Source organism: Tachypleus tridentatus, chromosome 13 (genome assembly GCF_004210375.1).
Source record: "Tachypleus tridentatus isolate NWPU-2018 chromosome 13, ASM421037v1, whole genome shotgun sequence".
Classification (NCBI taxonomy): domain Eukaryota; kingdom Metazoa; phylum Arthropoda; class Merostomata; order Xiphosura; family Limulidae; genus Tachypleus; species Tachypleus tridentatus.
Genome location: NC_134837.1, coordinates 85,193,065 through 85,213,733, shown reverse-complemented (window position 1 = coordinate 85,213,733; position 20,669 = coordinate 85,193,065). Strand labels below are relative to the sequence as shown.

Sequence of the window (20,669 nt, the reverse complement as noted above, 5' to 3'; positions counted from 1 at the left end):
AGCCATGTTGTCTTCAAAAGAGCTAACCAAACATCATGAAAGCATCAGGCAGGTGCTATTTGTATGGAATGGGTTTGACTGTCACATGTATAGCTGATGAAAATGCAACAGGTGTGTTGACATGAGGATACTCAGGCAAGTATAAATGCCAGCCTTTAAAATATTATTTAAAGGTGAAAAGAATCTGCAACTATAAACATTACTAGGTGATGTACCTGATGAAACAACTCAAAAATATGATGGAACTCACTGGCAAGAATCCCAACAAACTTTGCAAATAAAGGATTCTATCCAAAGAGTGACAGGATAGGTTTATCACAAGTCTGAAGTCTACTGTATGCAAACACAAGTATAATCTTAGAAGAAATGCTCTGTTCAAGTAAGACAACACTGCAAAGCATCTGTCAAAGAATGAGAAAGGATTACAAGCATGGGAAACATCCTGTTGCTCTCCTGAATGTTCCAAGCTTTAGACAGAAAAGGATTGGCAAAAAACATTCCATCTGTCCTTTGTCATTTGCAGCCTTTTTTCTAAGCTTTGTTTAATGTTAAACAATGGATGTAACTGCACTTGTTTAATCACACAGTCATTAACTCACTCACAGATAATGAATGTGTTGAGTGAATATATAACTCTTTAGCAAAAATTAAAAAGATGAACCAAGGAAAATTTACATTTTTATCATACAAAAGTCAAGGTATGTAACAGGAACTATATAATGACAAAGTAAGATAGGAAAATATGAAGCAAAAAATTATTGTGTATGAAAATGCTCAGTTGGTGAAGTTCACAACAGTTAAGTTTATTTTCTGTTGTGATAAATGTCCCTAGGTAAATATCAGACAGAAAACAAATTTAGGAATGTATGAATATTAATGTATGTTTACTGTATTTTGCTAAACAGCATTTGTGAACACATACAAGTAGCATACAAATACACTGTATAATTATTTTCCTTATCTTTTAATGTAAAGTACAAAGGCACAACGAGTTGTGAAAATTATATTGCTCTGTGATCAAAACAAAATTTGAGAACACAGACAAGGCACCTCTGAAAGGAAGAACAGGATTAAAGGCTAGAAATCAGACTAAGTAGAAACATTTATGCTTCTGTGGTACTGATACAAGAACTGCAGTGGAGTTTTGGGAGAATATTAATTCCACTTAACCTTGAAGACAGGTTTTCTTTTAACAATTCAGGCAACAAATAATTAGCAATGATGAAGCCTAAAATCGTAGATAGATACAACAAATGTCAAAAACGACATACTAGATGTTGAAAGGATCTATAAGAAATGAATTTACATGAAAGGAAAAAAACCAAATCAATTTATCAATGATTAATCACCATCATGAGAGTACAAGAAGAAAGGAGAAAGACACCCATACATCCAAGAGGCTTCTTGTATAGATATATCAATGGTCTGTTGAAAAACATTGAAGAAACAAAATAAAGACAGATAAAACTTACAACTGGAGTAAACACTTCAAGTGAAATTTCACCAGTCGACTCATCATAACATGACTGAAAGTCAGTCATAATTAAAGCACTTTAGATTTCTGTGAAAACATTGAGTGAAAGGGTGTTGAAGCAACATTAAAGGGAAGAAATTATAAGTGATATGCAACTTGTCCATTGACAAGAGAAACTTGTACATTCTTTACATAAATAGAATTATGTATTACTTATAACAATAACAGACAATTAAACAATATTATAATAGAACTACAAATGTAATAGAACCTTACTATACAAGTTAGGCCTACGGAGCTTCATTTTAGCTTAAAGCCTAGGTCTTGTAATACTAAGGAAACAAGCAAAAAATGGCTAATCTCATGTATAAATCTTTGAAAGCAACAACTTGCACAGGAATAAAAGAGAAAAGAAAAACTTAAGAATCCAAAGTCATTTCGATTGCTTTCTTTGCTAAAAAACCCACTGATCCAAAAGATTTACATGAATTATGTCTGAAGGCAGTAGGAAATAATGAAAATACTGGAGATAAGACAACTGGTTGTGAAAAAAGAGGGACTCTAAAGCACCCACAAATTCATAAATAAATGAAGTAATCTGAGTATATAGCCCAGCCACTTCCCTAAAGCATCTGAACAAAGAAAAAGTACTAAAACTATATTTTCTTTTCTTGATTTTCATACACAGCTACTTGAGGCCTACCTGCATTAGCTGTCCTTAATTTTGAAGTGACAGGTTAGAGGGAAAGCAGCTGGTCAACACCAACCAGCATAAATTCATGACTAATCTAATTGAACAGTAGAGTTTTTTCATAAAAGCCAGAATGCAAGGTGAAAAACATCCTTGAAGTTGAATAAGAAGTATGAAATCTGTTATTTCCATGTGTATAACTGGCCCGACTAAAGATGCCCATTTCCACAGCTGGAGGACATACTGTAGGACCCACGAGAAATATAAAGGCAATTGTTTGGTTAAAGTTATGGCAAACACTTCTGCCATAATGAAGATCTACTACTGAAATAGTAAAAATCTGAAAAAAAGCTAGTCTAAGTTAATTTAGATATGCTTTGTGAGAAGTAGACACCAAGCATAAGCCTGGAAAGAAACTACTACAATTTATACTAGTAAATTTAAATAATCATTAACATTAAAAAAATATTGCATTTTACCAGTATTATAACTAGAAAATATACATGTAAGACAACAGTAGTCTTTGATATGCTATAGGACATTCTTCATACACAGAGTTATGCATGATGTCACTTTGAAAAACATTACAGTAATGCAGCTTACCCACTCATTTATAATTGTGTGCCATTCTGATAATAAACTAAACTTATCATTGTAAAAATGTCTTTTCAATAGTCTCTAGATATCAGTTAATAACAATAAAAGAAGCTAATCTTCATATTCAAAATGTTTTATGTACTCATAATTGTTTACACTTGTATTTTAACGACAACATTTCAGTAATAACTCCCAGGTATGTCTAAAATAACACAAAAGTTAATGTACAAAACAGTTTATTTGACAAGACTTCAAAAAACCATTTCACTCTTACATTTAGTGGAATGCATAAAATTAAGATGAATGTCTCAAATTTTCAAAACTTTTAGAAAAATGAGAAATTGCAGATCTGGGATACACATACTTCTGTTTTGTCACTTTTAATCACTATGAATACACATTTTCAGATTATACTCACAATTCTTCTCGTTGTCGCTGAGATAACACCATTTTCATAGTTTGGCCTTCACAGAGAGAATATCCACACAAGAAAATAAATAGAAATTTTTGTAACACAATGAATATTGGGGACAACTGCTCTGTAGCCTTAGTCACACTATGCTTGAAAATATGCTCAATCTAAATCACACAATGATGGGAATATTAAGGAACCATGGTCATCTCCTGTAAGATAAATTATAGAAACCAGTCAATCACTTACACTGAAGAGCAGTAACAAAATAATCTTTTCAACTCATACTTAGTCAGCTCATCGATAGACATAAAATTTAATCTTTATCATTAAGAACATAACGGATATTATACAGAATAAAAATTTGTAATAATATACCATATTCCAATGTACACATAATTCATTGATATGTACATCGCCTCCTTAACATCTAAACTATGAATAAGCTAAACCAGTGTCAGCACACACAAAGTATAAGAGCAGTAGTTTTATTCTTAATATGTGAAAATAAATGTTTGTCTATTCATCAAGCATCTTTGTTCCAAACATGCAATTATTTTATTATTTATATGCATGTAAACACAGACATAACAGGACTCAGTTACATCCTGCTGACCAATGCAGATTATTAGTTTGGGAATAAAATAAGCATCAGCTGATTTTATGGTTTACACACAATGTATGTGACAAGATTCTAAAGCAATCCTAATTATTTAGAATTAACTTTGTGCAACAATGTGTTATAATTCAAGAATTCAACATATACTAGTTTCATATATATACATCTTGACACAAGTGATTTTCAGTATATGCATTTAAGTTACAAGAATAGAATTTAAATATAAAGTTTCTTAAAGGTGGAAAGAACAATCTGTAAAACAATTTGATAAGAAAACTCAGGTTCTAATTCAACCATAAATTTATTGTAAGAAATGTGCTTGGATTGTTGTTAATGAAGTAAACACACAGAGTAATATGAACTTGGCATCTTGACACAAGTGATTTTCAGTATATGCATTTAAGTTACAAGAATAGAATTTAAATATAAAGTTTCTTAAAGGTGGAAAGAACAATCTGTAAAACAATTTGTAACAAATGTGTTACACAAGTGATTTTCAGTATATGCATTTAAGTTAAATTTAACTTAAATGTGTATACTGAAAATCACTTGCGTCAAGATGCCAAGTTCATATGACTCATATCTGTGTGTTTACTTCATTAACAACAATGCAAGCACATTTCTTACAATAAATTTATGGTTGAATTAGAACCTGAGTTTTCTTATCAGCCAATATAACATACATCTGCAAAAAAAGACATACAGGTAAAGTCCTTTTTTCTAAACATTCCAAAGCATAAACACCTCCATTTTGATTGACATTACTATCATAAAACTGCAAATTTTGTAAAGGCATAATAAACATGAAAACACTAAATTACTTCTTTAAGATTAAAAAAATAAAAGATTGCAGAAGAGCATCAAATGTTTAATTCATGGTGTCAAATTAACTACTGTAATGTAAATGACATTACATACATTTTTCAACATTAATTATCAATATAAGTTGTACATGATTTTAGAACCATTGTGTATTGTACATTTATAATTTGTTTAGTTAACAATTCTTGTTAGTGGGTAACATACAATTATTACATGTACTTCTCAAACAGAAGCCTATACTCAAATGTGTAAAGTATTTGTGTTATATCAGTGATTATACTGTTGTAACATGTTCTAGCACTGGGTGGATTCATACACATTATTTGGTAAAAACAAAATTCAAGTCCAATCTATGTAATGATAAAAAATTAGTTTATTTCTTCCTTAATATTTTATACAAGTTATCATTGGTTAATTCATGCTAGTTATACCTCCAAGTGAACAAACCTCTTATAACAATTCTGTTTAACTGATTATCCATTACAATGATTTCATTAATTGCATAGTGTAACTGCCAAAATTACCACCAATGCACCATTGGTTTGTTCTATAAACACTACTGAATGGTTTCTTGTTTTGTTAGCATCACAATACTTGACATTACATTCTTACATTCAATACTGGGTCTAGTAGACTTCAAATATCCTTCCTAATTGTTAGTCTTGAATATATTTAGTTTTAAAACTATACAATTCTTTCATTTCTAGCAAGAAATATTATTGGTAGTTGTAACCACTAAACAGCATAAACTACAGTATGAGTATTCACCTAAAATTATATTTTTAGTTAGCATAGCAGTATTGCATTTTACTTAGTCTGCAGTTTGTCTACCATTTGAAAAATATTATGGTGACATGTCCCACACTGTCATGTGAAACTAATAAAAATGTAAATAAACTATTCAACAGTCAAATTTACATTTATTTGGCTACTTGGCTAGAAAATCAGTATCCAATCAAATAATGTCCATCACCTTCCTAATGACTCAAATGCTGTTACTTAACACTCCTACGAAAAGTGGGGCCTAATAGGCCCCAGAGCAACTTGAAAGGTTATTAATATTAGGCTAATAATTTTGTATTTAAATAAAATTGCCATTTAAATCCATTAATGAATGGATTAACGAGATTCCCACTGTCCCTATCTACTATCTAGCGAAACCACAGCCAGGGGAATGGGCTTGGAGAAATCAGGACTAGAAACGCTTTTCCGTAGGAGTGTTAATATTAGCAACATGCTAGAAGGATTCAGTCAGTATTTAAAAATAAACCATTTTCTATGAAATACAACAAAATTTCCACCATACTAAAACATCAAATTGTCAATTATACAATGTAAAGGAAGAACAATTAATCATTCAACCCACATTAATGAAAATATCTCTCATATGTAAACTGAAGCTAGTACTATAGACAATGGCCTATACTTCTACATATATATAATATACTTATGTAAAAAAACAGGGTTATAGGTAGTATATATTGATGAATCATGTTTCCTTCAGTTTACCAGTTTGAGCAGTGTTTCTGCTAGCCTTTTTGTACACTGTTGTACAAAAATGGTTCCCATATACACTCTCATCAAGTCCTGTTCACTTTTAACATTCTTGATATATTTCTGTGTATTTCTCCTGGTATACTGTCTTTAGAATTTAACAACTTGAAATAAAAAAATGTATCTCAGAATGGCTGGTATAGGTATCAACACTTTTACAAATAAAGCAGAGAACAATGTTTCAACCTTCCTAGGACATCTACAGGTTGAATGTACTAATACCCACACCAGCCATTCTGAGACACGTGGTCAAAGCTCAACTTAGCTACCACAATTACAGGGCCAAAGCAGACAACTATCCACCTACTTTGTTGCATATCCCCACCCATTCCACTGATTTCAAGTGATATCTTTTTCTCAATCTTCATTTACTTGTGATAACACTTCATGAACAACTTATATTTTTGATACTTCAATGTTTACATTTTAAAATTTCAGTAACTTCATAACAATAGAACCTCAGACAAATCTTTGTTAATATTTCAAAACTATCAATTAAAATACTTATAATAGGATTTATAGGTCCAATTAGCATTTTTCTATATGCTAATCTTTGGTGTACATTGAGTAGCCCAATGATTTCAACCTAAGGCCATCATACTCAATTTAAATATTCCTGTTGCTTTTCTCAATGGTGTATGTGTAAAAGCAATCTTGAAAAACTAAATTGTCTTTTTTGTCCATGTTCTAGTGATATATATTTGTACCATTAAAAATCAGTGGAACAATGGCAACTCTCCAGTTTTCCATCCCTTTATCCATTATTAATAGATTCAATAAAAACAAAGATTAATGACCCATAATATGGATCCTTTGTTTTCATTACCCTAGAATAAGTACCAGGTAGCCCAGGTGACTTTTTTCAGATTTTCAATTTTAAGTTTTACCAGCTTTACTTTAACACTAACTACATTCAAGAATATATCTTCTAGGAAGTCTTCTTATGTAATCTAACCTGCACCTTCTCTAGTAAGAACTGATAATAAAAAAGGCAGTACTATGCCATTGTATAATCATCAACCACATTAACTTTTAAACAGTGTCCAGATGTTTGACAAGGAGGAATGATCTTTCAAATACTAAGTACCTCACATTGTAAAAACTGGAATATTGATGAGATACAATCACCTATCACTTAACTTAAAGAATGATTTGTCTTTAAGCTCAACAAAATGACCAGAATAAAATATCTATAGTCATTCTTGATTAAGATCACTCGATGTGTGTGTGTTTGCCACAAGCTGCCAGGAACAATTGTCAAAAAACTTATACCTGACAGTAATTTGCGATATTTTGAAATTATCATTATTGATGTTGTAACATAGCAATATTCACATTTTTGGACTCCTGTGAAATTTAAAAGCTCAATTCTCATTTGAACATTGTTTTCCCTAATATACTTAATTTCAAAACTCTTTAACCTTAATGAGTATTATTAAATTTTTTCTAATTGTTTTGATATGTCCTTTACAATTTCTTAATGTTTTCTATTACTTTTATATGTCTCTAAGACTTTAATTTTTGTGGGCTATTTGAATTTTTCTAAATTGTTAATAGTTTTTAAAATTACATTTCATTTTCTTTGCAAGCTCCCTATGCTGTATGAACATGGTCTGGAATGATTGTTTTTTTCTAACCTGAACATACAATCCTTATACTCCTCATAACGTGTCCCTACAGTAGACATTTCCTCCTTCAGACAAGTATTTCCAATCAACGATATCTTACAAATCAACCAAAGATGATTTTCACATGCACAGCATCATATTTAACTTCTATGAGATTTCAAAAAATATTTATTTTGATTTCAATTAAGAATAAAACCTTTAAATTATTACACAGTAAGCCCTCGTTTCAAAACACTTCCATTTTTGAACCTTTTAAATGACATTCATCAGTAGTTAATATAGAGAATTGTTCTGTAGGTCATTCCAACTCACCTTGGGCTTCCCAGTTCATGTCACAGATTTCCTTGAAAAAAATTAAGCAAAATCTTCACTGACTTGTTCAGCCATGCAGTACAGCTTTAGGATTTTGCATGGCTAAACAAACCAAAATGAAATTTTTGCTTGAATTTGTTTCAAGAAAATCTGTGACTTGAACTGGGCAAAGTTATTTTTCTAGGTGAATTGGCATGGAATGATTCCTATGTTAATTTTAAAACTATCACCTTTACCATCTGACTCCATGTAATCCTAGTTAACGTTTTTACAGCTTAAAACCTCCCAATACAGAATTAATAGAAGGTTATTTGTTGAAATGAAGTTAATTAACAACAATTCAACACAATATCTAGGAATAAGGCTAAAGTTTCCTTCTTCAAACAACCCCATGGCATGATGTTTAATAATTAACAGACATTTGCTGACAGCAAAATAATGGCACTAATAATAACACTTAGTACTGTAACTTGTAATAAAGCTATATTTGTAAACAAACTAAATTGTAATTAGTAATGCCAGTTGCAGCTTCATTAGTTACAACTATTACTATATTAATGTGAATTTCATATCATAATACTTTGTGTACGTCATATCTCAACTTACTTTATATTAACACAAAAGTAAAGAAATTTTCATTTTTATAGTTACACTAAATTGTGTTAACTTTATTAAGTCTTAAATATTTTAAAATTCATATCAGATTTGTAGTTGTATTACACTTAATATTTCGTGTTAAACACGAAAAATAATCTTTGTGCTATACAGTTGTGACAAGAAAATTACTTCATTGCGAAAACTACGCAAGATACAATGTTTCATAGATTATAACTTAACATTTACCTCCTGCTTCCACTTTTCCAGCTGAACCACATTTAGTCTCTTCAGTCCTTACTGCAGTATTGAATGATCTCACCAAATATATCGATTCACGCGAAAACACGCTACTACAGATGGCGCTAGTGCTTTTTGCTGGACCTAAGTGTCAGTAATTTAAGGTTAAGTAAAATTTATTTTTGAGTGATTGAAGTTTTAAAATAAAGCGGTTTGTAAATTTAGCATTATTTTTCATTTATAATAGGAGTATATTTAATTAATACTATAAATACTCATGTTAGTAAAATTTCTAGTTTATATGTTGCTTTACTTAAAGCTAATTCTAACGTCTAAAACTTACCTATAACTTAAAAGTTATAACTAATTGACAATATTACCTTAACCACATCTACATTGTAAGTTGTATGCTGTATTTAGTACCGATAACTATAGTAATCCAGATGTAGTAATCGGTGAATAAACTTATTTATTACCTTGTAGTGTGCTTAAATTTACAAGCGTAATGTACAGTAAGTTTAAGCAGGTTGATAAATTCCAAGTAGTTTCGGGTATTACCTTTGGCGTACGTCATGAGGTTACTACTGCTAGTAGTAGTGCTATAAATATAATTCTACGTCGAACATTGAGTATCATTCACTCGTTTAAAATTATGTCATTATTGTATTCGGTAGCGTTTAAAAGCTATGTAGCTTAAATGCCAAATGTATATAAGATGGTAGATCTGTTTTTATGTACATCAATTTTATAGTATGCATATTTTTCATTGTTAATTGAATTGCATAATCAGAAACTAAACTTCAGTATTAAATTTACTATAAAATTATTAATTAATCTATAATTATACTATAAATTTAAAGAATGTGGCCTTCTGACTCAACCTTTGTTTACTCAACTGACCAGAAGTATAAATCCAGAAATTTAATACCCTGTATAGAAAAAAAAAGGTTAAAAACTTACACTTGGCATAAAAATGTTTCTTTGTGTGTGTGTGTGTGTGTGTGTTTTGGAGTTCACAAAACAGCTAGAGTATTAGCATTGGTTAATTTTTCACAGCATTTAAGTTGACAGGTTTTGTGACAAAACAGTGAAGAAGTGCATGTTGTATTTCACATTTAATTTGCAGTTGTTGATAACATGATTATACCTATTCAGTTGTTTGTGAACATCTCTGAGTAACATAATTTAAAATACTCCATACTAGATACTAGTTTCACAGTCTTCGTAGAAGTTTTCCTCTAGACCTCCAACAAAATGTGTAACATTACAAAGAAATTACAGTAACAATACAATGAAAAATTTTGAACCTTATTTATTCATTTCCAGAAAAAATAATTAAGTTACCTCAGTTTTGCAAATGTGATTGTATTACTGTTAACATAGCATAATTAAAATTATTGAAAACTTATTTCTAATCTGAGCAAAATGTTATAGAAGCATTTCTGCATATTAGTAGTTTGGTAGAGCCAGGCAACGTAATTGATTCATTGACATAATCAGTCACTTATAAGTTAGTTGATTAATTAAAATACATGTTTTCAATTTATACTGTTTTTGATTATTATAATAGTCAATTAATTGAAATTATGATTAAATTGACTATCACAAAAATAAGCAGCTGAGCAAAATGAATATTTCTGATTATTCCAACAATGGATTAACTGAAATCACAATTAAATTGGTTCTTATGAAAATAATATTATAGTTTCTGACAGTACAATATTTGATTATTTCAGCAATCAGAATATTGCTGTTGTGTTTGTTTGTTTGTTAAGTGCAAAGCTACATAATAGACCATCTGTTCTCTTCCCAGTTATAGCTTTATCAGTTGTTGTTTTTACAGCAAGTTTGTTTAGCTTTGTTAATTTGAAGGGAAATTGAAGGTTTGTGATTCAAGGGTCTTGTGTTCAATTTATATTGCCACCAAAACTTACTTTCTCCTTGTTTGTTATGACAAATCTGTTAAGCTGTGTACTACTGCAATTGATTTTGAATTACTGATTACAGAAAGGTAACTGGTAGACAGCACCTGTTGCTACCTTTCTTTTGAACTGCTGACTAGAGAGAAGTCAACTGATGGGCAGCACCCACTGCCAAAATTCTCCCCTCTTCTTCAACTGCTTACAAAGGGAAGGCAATTGGCAGGAGCACTCACTGTCAACCTTTTATTTTACATTTATTTACCATGATTTGAGAAACACTGTACCAACTGATTAATCATATGTAGTTGATTAATGGAAGCAGTGGATGATTGATTAGCAAATACTACTAAGTAGTATGGTTTGATGTAATATATTGAATGAAAGATATTTGTTAATGTATAAACTTTGCTCAGTGGAATCTTTTTAGTGTATTTCAAAATATTCATTTTCAATTGAAGAGTCACTGCCACTTTGCACATGTATAAAGGCTTGTTAATTTTAAATGTTGCATGATTTTTAGCTGCTGCTTGAAACTGTAGTGATGAAGTCAATGTAACCATTTTTGCAGGAAGGATAAATATATTTATAAACAATTAGTGCTTTCAGTAGTTTAGGAATTAGTATTCTAGTAAAATAAGGTAAGGAAGTTGAAATTAACTTTCAAAAACATCTAACTGCAACCTCTGGAAAGATTGTGAAAAAGTTTTAACAGTTCATTAAAATGAATAATTCATCAATAAACTATGAGAGAAACAAAGATACATGTATCTTTCACAATATTCAGCCATTCGAGTGCCTCATCACATCTGATGTATATGTTGAATGTTTTTGTTGCTGAAGGTCAGAGGAAAGCCTCTTATTTCTTTAATATTTTGAACTTTTAGGGATGATGTACTAGTTATTACATTTACAATAAATTTTGTTCAAGAATGTTTTAAGAAACAGTGGATTATCAAACAAGGCTTTACTAGTTTTGTGTAAGGATACAACAAATTTTCTTGCTCTTCAGTTAAAAAACGTTCTTTGAATTTAATCTGAAACCCAATCAGTTCTTATTAAGATAGTTAAACCCTCAGCAGAGGACTAGGAGTTTCTAAATATTCACACAAAACTAAATTTTTTCAATAACATAAGCATTTTCTGATGCAGTAAGTGAGTAATTTTTTATATTTTTGTACTTCCATGGGTATAACTGTATATTTCTCAGTATGAGAATTAATATTTCTTGTCAGATTACTGGCTTAGTCTTTTGCAGTAAGAAAATCATCTGTGAGTTCTCAACACAATTAGCTTTTCAAGCATTTTAGTACATATGACATTAGTAGATTTAGAGTTGTTTCCTTAGAGGTTGTCTACATTATTAAAATGAATAATAGATAACAAATATCCTTGAATAGACTCCTAAGAAACTTTATTACTCTAGAAATAATGTCATTTACTATAGTAAACTCAATAATCTATTAACATTTTTTGTTTTTTACCACCATCAAAGTTTTAATCTCTTGTTAGCAACCTTATTTAAATATTTCTGAAAATCAAGCTAACCAACCAGCAAGGATGCTTTCATTCAAAATAAGTAGAGGGTTTGCCATATAACTTCATTCGGTAGGAAGAAAACCCCTCTTCTAATATGGTACTTTACCTCCTTTCACATGTGTAGATATTCATATTCAGTGCTGCCCTTTATATGAAAAGTTTGTTTTGCATGCCACAAACCTTAAATTTCCATGTACCCCATAATCTGTGTGATTCACTGCATCTTGCACATACATTATCATGAGACAACCCTCTATCAGTTGGAGTGTAACACACCTTCCTGATTCATGTAACTCTCTCTGTTAGATTCTGTTGAACTTTCATTTCCTGTTAGCCAGTGGTCTAGTACAGATGTTTATCAATAGTATTCTTTTTACATGTTTTTTTTTTTTTTGAGAAGCAGTTATTTACTTTAATTATTCACTTGCAAGTTGATTTTCTATATTAGTTTGCCACAATAAGTTAACTTTACACATCTCTTCATAGTGTCATTTAGTTACTGGGTTTTTAGATATATGTGTGGTTGTGGGTTTGATAGATTGGTCTGATAAGAATGTACTTTCATTCTACTCAACCTGAAGTGAAGATGGAATAGACTTGCCTCCTATTATTGTTTGAACATTGTATTCCCAATGTAGCTTGGTACAGAGTATACTTTGTACAAAAGTAGTGTGGTCTCCTACATGTGTTCTCCTCCAAATGGGGATCAGACTTGATGGGTCTTCTTGGATGCTTTCAAAGAATATTTCTTTATATTTTGATGTAGTTTGGTGCAGAGTATACCTTATACAGCAGTAATGTAGTCTCCTGCATTTGGTTCCCTCCAAATGGGGATCACACTTCATGGGTGTTCTTCAGATGCTTTAGAAGAATACTTTTTTATATTCTCCAAACTAGTTATTCCACCTGTTCAATGTGGGATTCCAACTGTAGAAGTGAGGGATACGTATTGGAAGTTATTATTTTCCTACAATGAAAATATATTTCTGATAGGAATTTCTCACATGTCCCACCCTTTCTTCCCACTAAGAACCATTGCTTTTTTTTTTTGCATAATCTTGAAGTCATAGTTTGATAGAATTGAATAGAGGGAGCCACATGCATCAAGAGGATGTGTTGCACTCCTAATGGTGAAGGTCTATCACAGGATGATTAACATGTGACATGGGGTGAAACACTTTGATCGTGGATATGTGAAAGTTCAAGGCTTGTGGCATGCAAAATAATTTTTGCACCTAGAAAACAGCACTGAACAAAAATAACTATACATGTGAGAATAAGTAAGTACCAATTAGAAATGTATTTTCAGTAATGGAAAATATTAATTTTTGTAAAACCATGCAGAAAATAATGAATTCAGTTTTATAAATGATTTTTGACAACAGATTTTAACATGATTCTAACAGTGGAAGTCACATAACAGTTCTATGAGACTTCTACCCTTTTTGTTTTGTTTTTTTTCAAAATAGAGAATCAAATTGACAATTTTCCATTCATCAAAAGCTTTTCTATTCTTAACACACATCTGAAAGACAACCTCTAAAGACCTGCTAAGTCTTCACTAAGCTTCATTATATTAGGACAAATCTTTTCACAACTGGAATATCTATTCTCAGAGGATTTCTCAAAGTTTCCTACAGCAAAAATTTCTTTTATATAAATTATACTTAATGAAAAAAATATTTCCAATTCTTTGATAAATTGATCAGCTTAAAATTTTCTTTTCACTTTGATCATTAAGAACACTTGTAAAGAAACTTTTTAGTGCTTCAACCATCTTTATTCTGTATAAAAAAGTTCAAGATTTTTTAGGGGGCAAATACTATCCTTGACTTTCTTTTTTATAATTAACACTTTGTTTTACTAGTGAAGTTTTTGTTTAATAGACATCTCACATTTATTAACAATGCATTTCTGTTATTGTTCTAGTTAAGAAAAAGCTGCATGCTCAGATTTAAAGATTTAATATAAGATGACATTCCTTTTCACTGCTACCTACATCTGATCAAGCTAACAAAAACATCCCAAGTTTTGTTAACATTCTTTCCATTGGGTTTCACTATATTATCTCTTTATCTTCAAATATCTTAGTTTCTGCATGTCAGCCTTTTTAAACCTGAGATTTTTGTTAATCCTACAGTAAATTTCAATATGACGTGTAAGGTAATACTCTCATAATTGCTCTTATACAATTACTTTTTACTGTATCTGTGTTAATACCAAGAATCAGATCTAAAATATTATCTTTCACAGTGGGATATTTCACATACTGAGCAAAAAAAAGAAACCTCCTAAAATCTCAATTATTCAGGGCCATATGATGAAGACAGACTCATCAATTCACTATAAAATTGAAGACTTTCAAAATATTAAGTTTTCTTTTTTTTATATTGATTATACGACTAATCTGTCTGTATGTGTTTGTACGAATGTAAACAACCTGACCAGACAATCCAGTGAAAACTGCCTATTGGCACTTTTTTTTTTTTTCCTTTGTTCTGAAGATCTCAACCCAAACATATATCTTGGAGATATCACTGCTTTATTAAAGCCATGGGCACATGGAAGAGAAATGGATTGTTAATTTGAGGGATGTATTTTGAAATAGTCCCCCTACAGTTTTAAGTATTTTTAGAGGTACATTACATTTTATATCCTAAAATAATTAGCTATATAGATTATCCTAATTTCTGTATTTTGTATTGTATATGGAATCATATATATATATGTATGTGTGTTTGGGGGGTGTATATACACTGCTGGCCAAAATCTTAAGGCCAATAAACATAAAAATATGCATTTTGTGTTGTTAGACTCAACCACTTATTTGAGTAGAGCTTCGAAAGATGAAAATAAAAGAAGGGAAAATAAAAATAAAAGACGTTTTTAGCATTTAATAGGGAAAATTTAAACATTATGAAATTAGCCTAAATACCAGCTGGTCAAAAGTTTAAGACCATACCCAAAAAGAGGTCCTAAACAGGGTAGGAAATGCCCAACAAGAGATCTCAGTAGTGAGTTGCACAGCCTTCATTGCAAATAACTGCAAACATTCATTTTGGCATGGTCGGTATAAGCATTTGCAGAAAGCTGGCTGGAATGTTATTCCAAGTGGTGAAGATGGCTTCACAAGGATCATGCACTGTTTGGAATTGACGTCCATTTCTATAGACTTCCCTTGCCATCCACCCCAAACAATTTCAGTGGGCTTCAGTTTGGGCAAACATGCTGGATGGTCCAAAAGAATCACGTTATTCTCCATGAAAAAGTCCTTTGTCCTACGGGCATTGTGGATTGCAGCATTGTCTTGCTGAAAGATCCAGTCATTTCCACACAAGCGAAGGCCTTCAGTCAGTAAGGATGCTCTCTCCAACATGCCAATGTAGCTAGCTGCTGTTTGACACCCCTGTATAACCTGAAGATCCATTGTTTCATGGAAGGAGAAAGCACCCCAGCTCATGATGGAACTTCCTGCACTGTGTCATGTATAAAATGTCTCCGGTGGGATGTCCTTATTATGCCATAACGTTGGAAGTCATCTGGAACATCCATGCTGGTTTGACGATTGGCTGGTGTCTTGCTGGACAACCCGTCGAATCCTCCTGATCAACGCTGGCAAAAGTTTCTTGGGCCAACCACTGGAAATTCTCATTCCAGGATTTTTTAAGAAATTTGCAACAACAGTTTTACTATGCCCAGTCTCACCAGTGATGGCACATAGAAAAAGACCTTGCTTTTGCAAACTTGACAATTCTGCCACGTTCAAACTCTGTCAACTTTTTTAGTCTTTGCCATGTTTTTACCCAATGTAATGCAGGAGATGTCAGTGGGAGATGTTGATAAAGTTAATGATTGAACACAAATGACTAAATTTCATTACGTGTTTATCGATTAACACTTCGTTTCAGTGTGGTCTTAAACGTTTGACCAGCTAGTATTTAGGCTAATTTCATAGTGTTCATATTTTCCCTACTAAATGCTAAAAAGTTTTTTATTTTTATTTTCCCTTTTCTTATTTTCATCTTTCGAAACTCTACTCAAATAAGTAGTTGAGTCTAACAATGCAAAATGCATATTCTTTCTTTATATTCATTGGCCTTAAGATTTTGGCCAGCAGTGTACAGGGTGGCCTGTAAGTCTTTACCTATCCATATATTTTATGTATCCAGTGTATCTGTGTGTTGTCACCAGTATTCTTGTGCTCATGTACCCACGTACTTGTCAAAATACGCTCTTCAAGTGTAAATGGGCTTACATCGACTATATTTCTCTGAAAAAAAAGAAACAAATGTATAATACATGCATAATTGAATATAACATAATAACATATGCATGGGTATGGACTTACGGGCCACCCTGTATATAAAAAAAAAGTACAAATAAAATTATTGAAAGATTTACTTAGAATTTTATTCATGCTACAATATTCTTTAGCAAAAACAATCATATTGCTTAATTTTTTTTACATAAGATTTCTTTGATTTTATCGTAAGTATGTATTTTGCAATATAAACCTTGTTTAGTAAGCTGTGCATTATTATTATGTTGGTTATTACTGGATTTAACATTTTTTCTGGTTTTAATTTGTTTTTATCATAAAATATATAATAATAATAATAAGTTATGCCATATTATTTTCTAGGTTTTTGTTCACATTCCCAAGTCATGTCACTAAACAGATTTATGCATCCACGCAACATTTATCGAACTCCACCAGACTTTAAAGAACTTGCATTAACATATCCTGAATTTCATAAACATGTAAAACAAGAGCTGTCTGGAAAAACTTCTCTTGACTTTCAGGATCCAGCAGCACTGAGAGCACTTAGCAAAACTTTGCTTCATAAAGATTTTGATCTAGAAGTGGACCTTCCCTCAGATCGTCTTATTCCAGCTTTACCTCAAAGACTGAATTATATATTGTGGGTAGAGGACTTGCTTGAGATTGTAAAAGAAGATCATACAAGTGATGTGTTAGAAGGGATTGACATTGGTATGTATGTCACAAGTTGGCATCCAAGTCATTGACAGCCTGTTGTACATTTATTTGTATAGACATATAGAGAAAGGCTTTTATATGTGTGAATATATTTTCACGTCAACATCCAGTAGTAATTGAAAAGATTTAATTTTATATTTTCTGTTAATATATTTTGAATGTTTAACTAAAAATATGTGTGTGTTTTTTCAAAGTATTCAGCTTTTTACCCCAGAATTAACCTCTATAATTGATGAAGTCTGGGTAATGGGCTTGTAAATAGATTTTTTAATTTTTTTATTATTTTAACTTGCTTATGGATTTATGACTGTTGATTACAGGGTTCCTGATAACATACAAATCAAACACACACTCATTTCAAAACACCATTAATATTTCATTTAATTCTACTGATTAGTGTTGGAGTCCAATATGTATTTTACATAGAAAAATGAGGACTTTTACACAGTTTATTTTTCTCAGCTCCTTACAATGAGCTTATAAGAGGCAAAAGTATAGAATTATTCATTATGATGAGTATCCAAACCCAACCTTAATGTTTGGTATAAAAATGAGTTGGTTTTTGAGGATGAACCTAATTTATTCAAAGTTTTAGATAATTATTTCTGTTTATGTGTGTGTATGTGTATATATATTCACATGCATACACACATGTATGTATTTGGTTCTGTGTGTGTGTGTGTGGATGTTTGTAAGTGAAAACTTATGGTTTATTGTTAGGCTAGTAAAATAAAATTTGTCCATTTTTTCCAAACAGTAGTTGAAAAGTCTTTGAATTTGGAATTAAACTTCAAAATACTTTTGACTACTTATCAGTTACTTGAACAGCATCAGGAAGTAAACAGAAAGACAGTTCTGGTTTGATAACAACTGTCAATTAACATACTAACCTATGCATAAAGAAAAGAACATACTAGCGGATTTACTCAGGATTTAGGGGTGTGGGACCCAACATTTGAATTGTAGCTTATTATTCTTTGAGAGATTGATCATTATTTAAACCAAACTTCTCCTGATGCTGCCAAACTTCTTCCTGAACAAGCCAAACCTGTTCAGGACAATGAAGCATTTAACAGTATTTTTCTCTTTCTGAATTTGCTGTGTCTTTTCAAGTTTCTGCTCTGGGTTACATTAGGCCTTGTATACTTTTTTCTTTTTAATATGATTTCCCAGGTATGTTCACTTTTGTCCCTTTTCTTGATTTCCTGTAATCATCAATCTTCCTTGTTGCATGATACTCCTTTCTCAATATTGTGTTTCAACCATCTCCTGCTATTGAGCATTTAACATTTTCGATACGTGATGGATGTGAGCATGCTTTGCCCTCTACAGGCTTTGGATGAATTTGCATTAGCCTACCATCAGGCTAGTTTTCCTCTCCTTGACTCTCATGCATGATTTTCCATACTTGTTCACTATGCACCTCCTTTCTAAGGTGATTTGCTGAGATTCTGAAAGCTTTTGGAGGATACATTTGCCCTAATTATAGTTTTATTGGCACATTTTTCAACATTGGCTCTTTATTTACACACGTGGTTTCTCTGTTCTTGGGATCTTTTGGGGGAAGAGATGTTTTTTTCCCACATTTGTTTGTCATTTCCTTATATCAAGGACACGCACTGTTTCTTCTATTAGCTGGTGCTTGGAGATCTTCAAGTGACTTTGTAAATCTGAGTGGAATCTGCAAAACAGCACATGACTCTTTCTTCATTGGTTGATCATTTGTCTCGCATGAAGCCTCAGTCATTCCCTGTCCTGATCTTTACCTGTTCCTTTTTCTAGGGGATCTTCTTTTTGTCATTTTATTTGATGCTGATTGTTGTGCCTCCAACAGTATCAATGACTACCCTGTGGGCTTTATTCTTGTGGGGCCCATTTATTCCAGTTTGTTTATCTATAGTGAGACTGCAAAGGACCTGTGGGTCCTTCAGGTTTTATTTGAGGACCTTATTCATTTTCTTTTCCTTTCTCTGTTATCACATTTACCTATGGAGACTTGTGAATGTGATTAATCTGTCATACCTCAATCACTTCTTGTTACTGCCTTATTTTACAGTTTTTCACTGTCAAGTGATCTTTTTCTCCAGGTTCATGTATAAATTTCTTTATGTGTATTCTCCTATTACTTCTTTATATCTCATTTTCAGGGTTATTTTGATCATCCACTCCACTCTGTATCAAGTTCTTCTGATTGTCCCTCACTAGCTGGCCCATCTGTGGTTTCCATGGCTGCTCTATTCCCAGTCCCAATTAGTTCATCCTGCCATTCTTACTCTTTTTCTTCACACCTGGTTTTTTATCAGGTTTATAGTAATGAGATTTGTTACAATGTATATATAGTTTTTCTTTGCACTTTATAAATACTTTTAATTTTTCTGCTATTTAATTTGTTGTTTTTGTGACAACAGGAACAGGGGCATCCTGCATTATACCATTGCTTGCATGTAGGAAAAACAAGTGGAAATTTATTGCTACTGAAGTAGATGCAGAATCCATCAGTTTAGCTCAGAAGAATGTGGATAAGAATGGCTTAAAGGACTTCATCCAGTGTAAGTTAGTGTTTGATTTAATGAAACTTTGTGAAATGGGTTGATTGATCTGTTATGTTTTGTTACACAAATCACTTTAAATATAATTGTAGCTTCATTATTCTCTTCGGGGAGTGGGGGGGGGAGTATTTTTTGTTACTCTGAATACTTTCTGTGTGAATTAAATTAATCAGATGTTTTAAGTTTCATTATTTCTTCACAAATAAGCATAAAACTTGTTTTAACTGTTGTGGTATGAAATACTACATGTCTCTCTCTCTTTCTCATACATCTCCTTTCATACCAAGCAAAAGGTTTTTTGTTTTCTTTAAGGCTAATTAAAAATATGCTCTAAATCCAATTGTATTTGTATTCTCACTCAACCTTTAATTTCTGTAACAGGGTTTTCTCAAGTAGGTTATCTGTTATTTCATGGGATAATTGTACCCTACATTGTACTGAGTATATGTGATTGCTTTACAACTGTTACATGAAGCAGGAACGGATCCAAATATTTGTAACACTATGCAGAGAGATTAGTATCTTGCTTTGAAAGGGTCAATACTTGCTGTAAAGTACTGTATTCTTATATTGGTTTTTTGTTGTGTATACCTACTGTGTATTAATAGATTTTTAATCAAGTTTATATTGTAAATTTATTTTAGTTCTATTCACATCCACTTTGTCATTTATTTTTTATTTTACTTAATATCTCCATTTCTGACTGCAAAACTCATGAAT

General features: G+C 31.6%; 2 protein-coding genes across 8 annotated transcripts in view; one reads left to right on the top strand and one right to left on the bottom strand.

The window, feature by feature from the left end:
- The window catches only part of LOC143238608 (lissencephaly-1 homolog), an 81,263-nt gene extending 72,179 nt beyond the window's left edge, over positions 1-9,084 (bottom strand). For both annotated transcript variants that reach the window (XM_076478978.1, XM_076478977.1), the window contains exons 1-2: positions 8,953-9,084; positions 3,181-3,386 (exon numbers count right to left, since the gene is read on the bottom strand). Coding sequence is in view for 1 of the 2 variants with exons in the window: in XM_076478977.1 (XP_076335092.1) it covers positions 3,181-3,218 (38 nt within the window). In the remaining variant the exon portion in view is untranslated. The remainder of the gene's footprint in view (positions 1-3,180; positions 3,387-8,952) is intronic.
- LOC143238607 (RNA N(6)-adenosine-methyltransferase mettl16) overlaps positions 9,014-20,669 on the top strand; it is a 35,312-nt gene continuing 23,656 nt past the window's right edge. The window contains exons 1-4 of one of the 6 annotated variants that reach the window (XM_076478974.1): positions 9,081-9,154; positions 10,951-15,038; positions 17,044-17,394; positions 19,809-19,949. In XM_076478974.1, coding sequence (XP_076335089.1) covers positions 17,067-17,394; positions 19,809-19,949 — 469 coding nt within the window. In that variant the 5' untranslated portion in view covers positions 9,081-9,154; positions 10,951-15,038; positions 17,044-17,066. Of the gene's footprint in view, positions 9,155-9,220; positions 9,342-10,950; positions 15,039-17,043; positions 17,395-19,808; positions 19,950-20,669 lie in introns of those variants that run through there. The other 5 variants (XM_076478972.1, XM_076478971.1, XM_076478973.1 and 2 more) reach the window with 5 other exon arrangements.